Source organism: Corvus brachyrhynchos, unplaced genomic scaffold (genome assembly GCF_000691975.1).
Source record: "Corvus brachyrhynchos isolate BGI_N302 unplaced genomic scaffold, ASM69197v1 scaffold60, whole genome shotgun sequence".
In the NCBI taxonomy this organism is placed as follows: Eukaryota; Metazoa; Chordata; class Aves; order Passeriformes; family Corvidae; genus Corvus; species Corvus brachyrhynchos.
The window spans coordinates 6,966,660-6,975,058 of record NW_008236767.1 but is presented as its reverse complement, the minus strand read 5'-3'; the positions used below and the strand labels follow the sequence as shown (position 1 = coordinate 6,975,058).

General features: G+C 37.1%; 1 protein-coding gene across 3 annotated transcripts in view; it reads left to right on the top strand.

The window, feature by feature from the left end:
- Nucleotides 1-8,399, top strand: part of TOX (thymocyte selection associated high mobility group box) — a 219,060-nt gene that overhangs the window by 1,548 nt on the left and 209,113 nt on the right. The window contains exon 1 of one of the 3 annotated variants that reach the window (XM_017727483.1): nt 107-348. The exons of 1 other annotated variant lie outside the window; for it this stretch is intronic. In XM_017727483.1, coding sequence (XP_017582972.1) covers nt 205-348 — 144 coding nt within the window. In that variant the 5' untranslated portion in view covers nt 107-204. Of the gene's footprint in view, nt 1-106; nt 349-8,399 lie in introns of those variants that run through there. One more of the 3 variants, XM_017727482.1, reaches the window with a different exon arrangement.

Below are 8,399 nucleotides of genomic sequence, written 5' to 3'. Positions count from 1 at the left end.
CGGGCCCGGCAGACAGCCCGGTCCCGCGCCCGGCTATTGTCGTGACGGTCTCACGTGTCAGAGAAACGTTTCGAGCCGTCCCTTTCATCCCGGGCAGCTGCCTCGATTCAGAGATAAACAGCAAAATAGAGTGTGTCTGTGCTGAGGCGCGGAGGCTGCGGCTCCCGGGTGAAGCCCTCTCAGTTTTCAGGAAAGGTTTCCCACATGGTCGCATCTACCAATCACAACAGAAAGGACCAAATTCATCCTGGCTGCATTTCACATATACTCAATGGAGTTATAGAATCCAGAGATAAATCTGGCCCTTTGTGGTGGATGCCTCAGGATATTTCAAGAGAGATCCCAGAGGTATGACTGTTAGTGTTGTTTTAAGTAACTGTTTTGCAGCATCTGGCAAACGTGCCCTATATATTGGAAGTTTGTGCCAGGAGTGATGCAAAGAAGCATTTTTGTGTTCATTAATTTTCTGTTTGTGCTCTGAGTAATCATGAGACTACTGCTACTTTTCATCTGTGGTTTGCTGTTATTTTCTCTATTGTCAGTTTTGTAAATTGTAACAGTGAAGTGTTGCCATGTGAAAAGCTTGGGCTGATATTAATGGCATAAGAACCAAAGTGTTTGAAGATCTGTTTGGCAGTGAAACTGGACAAACATTATTAAACCTATCAATGATTTAAAGCTTCAGAAAGAAGGTAATGACTTGAATACACATTTCACTCATCATTCTTGAGATAGTGGGCCAGATTTAATTTAAAAGTTAAATGCTTTGGAAAATCAGGAATTACTTTAATATATTAAATCATTTTCCAATTAAGTTCCTTAAATAATTTTTGGTGTGTTGCACTCCAAATCGAATAAATTAATTTAGAAAGTCATTTTCAGAATTTTTTTACTAGCTGGTTCAAGCTTCTTTCAAGTCATGCCATGTATGAGGGAGCAAACTGTTCTTTTTAAATGCAAATGAGACACTCATTCTGTAGACAAGTTGCAACTCTTCTATTTCACTTTGCCTGAACTGATAATGTGCTTAAAAGTGCACAGTCATAAGACATATGTTTTATGCTTGGAAAAGACTTACCAGGAATGTTTCAATATAAGATACCTAGTATAGAACAAATGTCTTTCTCACATGTCTTTACCACTGACCATTGATAACATTAAATGGACAGAGTAGATTTGCCAGGCCCCTTGGAGGCATACATTTAGTGAACATTTCATTTTTCACCCCCTTCACTCTCTCCCTTTGCCCAGCATGATTAACATTGCTGTGAAAACTTATCTGACTTGTTCTAAACATGTCGTCATGTTACAGTATTGCTCTGTCACTCATTTTCAGGCTGTGTGTATTTAGGGAGTTTGAAGGGCGAGAGGCCTGCAGAATTTTCTGTTCAATATGTTTGGTTGAGTGTTTGCTTTTAAACTCCCCCAGGAAAGGAGATGATGGCCGGAGTGGGATGGATCCATGTTCTGGGTCAGAATGGGGGTCTTCATTAGGTGTTTACCTGCAAAACTCATTCAGAACTCATTCAAAACCCTCAGGAATCTTGTTTCTTGTAAAGTTAGTTAAAACTTGCTTTTGGCACTTACTAGTGGATTTGGCCCTATTTTTCATACCTAGGTTTTGGTGGTGTTTTTCCTTTTAGAAATTTGCCAGACTTTGATTCTTTACGTTTGAAGTCTGCTTGAGCTACTGGTAATTTAGAATGTATTCCACGAATACTTAGGCTTTTAAGTTTTCTAATTGTTCTGTTAGTACTAATTTTTTTCCCTGATCAGATTGTTGTTTGTAGCATATGAGTTCCCAGGCACATGCATGGGAGGTGTTGACGGTGCATTTTTCTGTAGCCAAAGGAAAATAATGTAGATTCAAACAATCGCCTCTTATCTTACGATTTTGAGTTGGCAGGCTTTGTTTCAGAAGACTGCTTAGATCTTTATTTTATAAACCTAAAATAGCATTCTAAGCATCTTAACCTAATATTTCTCTATCTGCTGTGAAAGCTCATTATACTCTGCATATATTGTTATGCAGGCTTTTCCTTGTTTCTCTTGCATTACCCATGGAGAGAGAAAAGTGAAAGAGCAATGCAAACAATGTTGGTTATGACAACTGTGTGAGGTATCTCTTATACAAACAGACAGAATGGACAGTATGCTTTGGTATATAGGTCAGCCTTTGAAATAACATAGTGGAGCTCTTATGCTGGACAGATTTAGGGTTGGGGTTGTACTGTTCGCCTCTTGAAACTTGAAGCATAATTGCAGTTCAGATATGTTCAGGCTAATGCAAGTAGTCTGTTCAGTTGAAGTTTATTTTAGGAAGCGTCACGTTCCGTAATTGAGTTGAATGATATAAAAGAAATAACTTTGATAATCCAAGTGTCTCAATTTGATAGAATATGGCCAGTGTTTTCATGCTGCCTGAAGAAGTCAGATGATAAGTTTAAATGTTTATGTAGAGAGAAGTAAATAACAGCCTCATGGCTTTCCCTATTGAAGTGCCACCTCCAAAGACCGCTTCGATCAGTACTGTAAGAAGGATTGGTATATTTTAATTTTCATACTTGCAACTTCACAGTGTTTTCAGATATCTGCTCACATAAAGCACAGTTATATAATTGTAGTTTGACACAGCTAATGACAGGGATGCTGACCTCTGCCATCAGTAGGCAGAAAATAATGGTCTTTACTGCTCCCAATGGTTAGCCTTGCAGAATTATGCACTGGATTCTTCTGTGATTTGCTACCTTGTTCAAAAATACAGGAGCCTACAGCTCATCTTTCTTGTATTCACTGGTAGTTGTCAGTGCAGTGGAAAAATACAGCCAGACAGCAGAGGTAAAATGATAGACTGTAGTTGTTTTTAAAAAGAGGAATAAAGAAGAGAAAGGAAGGAGAGGGAAGCAAAACCTTTCAAAATGAAAAAAGCAGAGTGAACTTGGGTAGAAGTGGATAAGGAGATAAAATACAGTGCTTTGTAAGCAGGTAACAATCCCGCTGGTAATCAGAATTCCATGGAGCAAAAGTGCATATATTTGTACTCAGCGTTTAAAGTAATTTATTGTGTAAACTTAACCCTACCATAGAGACTACTCTAAATAAAATATTCCATGGCTGTTTGCAAAGTTTACATTATTTCCAGGGGCTTTCTTCCATCCAGTCTCTATCTCAAACTCAGAAGTGTGGCAAGCAGGCTCTCTGAAGGACAGCTCTAAAGCTGAAATACTGTTACTGTTTTGACAGTGGTTTAGATTATGCTCATATTGTTTATCCTGAACATATTTTTTCCCCCTTAAAAAAATACCTTGTCCTCTACCGCATTGGAATCATACTTAAATTTGTTACCATTTTATAAAGATTAAACAGTTGTATTAGGGCTGACTGTTGATTTTCAAGTGTTAAGTCTCTTAGTTTCAAAAATACCACATATGAAGAATGGAAATGGACTTTTCTTTCCTGGGTTACTAGACCTTAGTATGTAGTCTCAGAGTTGTGAGTAAGTCTCAAGTGTGCCTCCTTAAATTCCAGTGTTTCAGAAAAGAAGTGGTCCCAGTTTTAGTGGAACACGGACAATGATTTATGTATGTGCTTTTGAGAAATCTTTCTCAAAGGTGTCTATAAACCAAAGCATTTGCAGTATTTTTTTTTCTTTCTGCCAAACATCAGTACCTTGAGAGGAATTATGTTTTATTCTCATACCAGAACGATGTGTTTCATCTCTAGAGCATTACCTTCAATCAGCCTATCATGAGGTCTTATGAAAAAAAAGTGAAAACAGTAAATTATTAAGAATGCTGAATTAACTAAACACTACAGCACATGCAGTACCTTTGGTGTTTACATTAAACCAAAGAGCAGCTGGAGCTGACATTGAGAAGCTGGTACTGTGCAAGACTGGGCAGTTCCAGCTCCTGTTGAGTTCGGGGTGTGTTGGGGATGATCACTCTTTACTGTGAAGAACTGAGCACCCTCCAGCCCTCAGATTCCCATGTTAGCAGGGCTTTCTCGTCTTGCTAAAGACGCAAGCATTTGGAAATGAACTGTGCATAAAACACAATTTATATTTAAGCAGAGAATTGTCCTAATCATGGCAGGATCTAGATAAAAATTCTTGGATATTTAAATCCTGTATTGATGGTAGATATAACAAAGCTTAGATGTTGGAAGTAAAAAGCTTCCTTTTACTGCACTCTCAGCACGGCTCAAGAGTGACCTGAAAGCACCATTTCGCATGGTGAGAGGGTAGTCCCTCGATCGGTGCAGACCTTGGCTTCTGGAACTGACAGCAGAGGCAATTAGTGGCAGCTTTGTTTATCTTTTTGAAGAGGACACATGCTCTTTGAATGTCTAGCATGGATTGCATGCAATAAAATACTTATTTTAAATATAACCTAAATTTAAGTGTTTTGTTTTTGCAGTTGGACTATGTGATAGTTGTAGATCCCTTCCAACTGAAATAGTCTATTCTGCTGTTTTAGCTATGCAACTATGTACCAATTTTCTGCTCAAAGAATGATTTCTCATTAAAAACGTTGAGTTATAAACCGCTTCAAAACATGGTTTATAGCAGATTCGCCAAATGACTCTTAATTATAGCAATGCTTCCAAAATACTTTCAGGCATGGAATTCACATCAACCCAAATGAGATTTTCTTGGTCATAACGCTTTTCCCCACAGCGTTCAGTTGGAAAATGGCAGCGTTGCATTATTCTATGGTTAGGCACAGATTTTGTAGCCTTAGCAGTAGCACCAAACTCTGCCCCTCCACAGAGGTGAGTGCCCATAAGGATCTCTTGTCCCCCCTGCTGCTGGAGTATCTGCCATTTATGTTCATTGGTAGCAATCAGTTTCCTGTTAGTAAGTCATCAAATAAAATGTTTAGCTCTTGATTTAGACCTTCAAACTTAAAATTGTTTTTCAGCAGACATCTTGGTGTAACCCACATTTGTAATGTCTGTGGTTTTCTTTTGCTTCTTATGTTTGCAGTAAGTAGTTTATTCTTAGCATTTGAATTTCATATCGCTCTAATAATATTTATATCTTATCTTTCAATTGCACATATGCTAACACTGTTCCTGAACTATTCATTTAGTATTTCTCACTGGGCTGCTATTTGATTTGCTATAGACCCCTGTTGAACGGTTTCCTCCCAAGGAACACGCTGCTTTCTAAGTTGCAAAACATACTTGAATTACATGAGCATCTGACAAATCCAGGTTAGTGGAAATGTCAGAATGTTTTAGCATTCACATTCTTGACTGTTAAACCACTCTCTACCAGTCAAAAGTGGCACAAATGGCTTTTTTCAAAGGTACTGCTGGCTAAGCATGGAAATTGAGCTGCTGTGGTAGTACTTTTGTCTCCTGCTATTGTTGTTGATGATTATATGGTCTTAAAGGTTAAATGGAAGTTACTGTAGCTGGTATGTATTTTTGTTATATTAAGAAAATCTGCAGTGAATTCCAGTTCTAAATGCAAGAAGAATTCAGAACTCTGAAATCAGACAGTGATAACCTGTACTTAGGGAAATGGGTCAGTAAAGGAAGTATAAAGTCTGCCATGCGGAGTAAAAGATTTATCTAGACAGTTCCTGCCAGAAGAGAAGATTATGTAAACATGTAAATTCCTGTTGTATCTATGCTACTCTATATGTATATACACACGTAGATTTCTGCTTCATTATATATTGCTGACTTCGAAGGAAGTGAACTTACTCTGAGAATGCATCATTTCTGTCCTTTACTATAAGTAACTGGCTTTGAAGTTATATTCTGGTCACAGTTGCCAGAAGTGGGTAGGTTTGTGTTCATGAATAAGAGAAAACATTTGTTTCTCATATGATCGTTGTGTTTGCATCAACCTGAAATAATAATAAATAGTAAAAGGAAAAATAATGTGGAAAAGGGATGATAACCTTTCAAATAATATAATTGATCATTTGGCACACAAAGTTGTGAACATTAGTCATAGAAACCTGCAGATAGTAGAGGCTTAGTATCAAAGCTAATGATTTATTTTATGTTAATGACTTTCTGCTAGGGCATAAAAGACTGCTCATAATGGACTCTCAGTGCTGTGTTCAGTTGTGAAGGCTAATGGGATAATCTTACCCAAAATTAAGCTTTTTGAAGTAAATCATGGTGTTGTTTTTTCAAGTTAACTCTTGAAAATGTATTGTCAGATTGATTCTTTAAGAACTGCTTGTAGTCTTTTTAGGAAAATATAAGGCAAGTTCTTTTTTCTTCACCAGCAGTTTTCTTAATTGTGTTGGAAATGTCTGTTTATGTTTTTTTTACTGTTCTGAAAAATAATATTCGAGATGTGGAAGTCATTCAGTCACCTCAGTGTTTTTACCATAGGGCAATAGGTTTTTGTTAGGCACAGTTGTTTTTACAGGTTGAACAAAGGAAAAGAATTTTTTTTTTAGTGGCTTAGCCACTTACTAGCTAAATGGCAGTAAAAATCTTCATTTTGCATTGAGAAGTTTTTAAAATCATGTTTACAATTAGTTATAACCAACATTATATTTCAATAAGAGATAATTTGCCTACTAAAGTTCACATAATGTGCTAATCATGTGTAGTGGTTAATAAAGGCCTCCTATCTCACTCCCCTGATGGCTATAAAAGGCTATTATGTTCATGGCAGCAGTTCAGGTACAGCTGCTGTGTGTTAATAATGCATCATTGTCCCACTAATAAACACAGCAAAGGTCAGCAACCCTGAGCACCTAAAACACCCATTCTCTTTCCAAAATATTTATTAACACCTTAATGGTGTATCTATTCATTTTGGTTAGGATTATATCAGTTAGTGACCCTCATGGAATACTGTGTGTTCAGGTTCTGCAACCTACATGCTGTTGTGGGCTGCTGCACTCATCTTTCCTCCTAAGCACTTCTTTTTCATCACAACTATGTGTTGTTTTGAAGACTAGCATTTCATGGTCACCTTATGATTAACTTGCTTTGGTACTTAGTTTGTCAGTTTCCATTTTTTTCCTCAGCTAATTTAACATTCTGTCTAGAGGCTGAATTTTCATTACTTAAGACACTTTGTAGAAATTCTAACTGTGAGCTAAAACACTATGTGACTGTGTAACACACATTGACACATTCATGCATCGAGAGATGCATGTATACATGTGTGTACATGAGCACTACTTCCCCTAGGTTCCACACATAATTTTATACTAGTTACTTATGTTTTCCTTTTTAGCATAGATTGCTGTATTCATAAAGGTTTTTTTTTTAAAATGCATTTTCTACAGACAAAGAACATACTCACATGGGATTTCCATTTTGCCAGGGAAACATGCAAATCGATAGGCCAGCACTTATCTACATTAAAATTAGGTACACTGTAATTTATGGGTGTAGTGATACTGTATTTTTCTTGCATAGCCTCAGATATTCTTTAAGGTAGCCTGGCTCTGTGTCCATAGAGAAAAGCAAAAGTGTTAATTGAACAAAATCTCATTTTCTCATCTTGTAGTATTGTCTTTTGTTTTCTGTTACTCATTTTGAAAACCTGATTTTTTTTCTTGTGCTGTGTGATTTACAAACAAATGTTTAGAGGGCAGAAAAATACCACTACATTTCTATCAAGAGAAATGAAAAAGCTTAACTAACTGAAGGGTTTCTATTTGGTGTAGCACATAGCTTCAATGACACATTTGTCATGCTTTAAAATATATAATACATACAATAAAATATGTACAGGCACAGTTGTGATATATGTAGTGTCTGGCTCCATTGCTATTGTTTGTAGTCTCTACGGTTGTCATACATTGTTCTTTGCACATCATACCCTTACAGCAGAATTTGACACAATTTCTAGCTTTCAGTCCTGCACCATTTTCATTGCACAATATACATGAGTTTGACAGGGTGTGTTGAGGACAACTCTGGCAAGCAATTGATATTTTGAAGTGGCAAGCGTTTCAGCAGCTGCCTGCTTGTGAAAAAGGAATGATAAGGTATACTGTATTGTTAGTTTCAGGCAAAGCATTAAGGTTTAAGCTCTGTAAAAATGTACACATTATTCGTCAGTGGTGAAGCAAGCCTTTTATGTTTTTTAGAGCTTAGCTCTCTGGCTGATGTGAACTAGAATGACATTGGTTTAATGGTCAGTAAATGAATAGGAGTACTTTGAATTTGAACCACTGCCAATTTTGCACCGACAAAGAGACCGACAAAAGAAAGATTTTATGTGAAAGCAAAGCACAAGCAATGTTTGGGGAGGTGGGGAGAGGGGCAGAGGAACCCAACAGAAATATTCTCCAACGCTGTCTTGTAATTCTTCTAAAATTGTTAAAACACATCCATTTTGCATGGCTCATCTGCTACAAACCTAAGCTGTTTCATCTAATGTTCTTTAAAACCTGTTGTATACACAT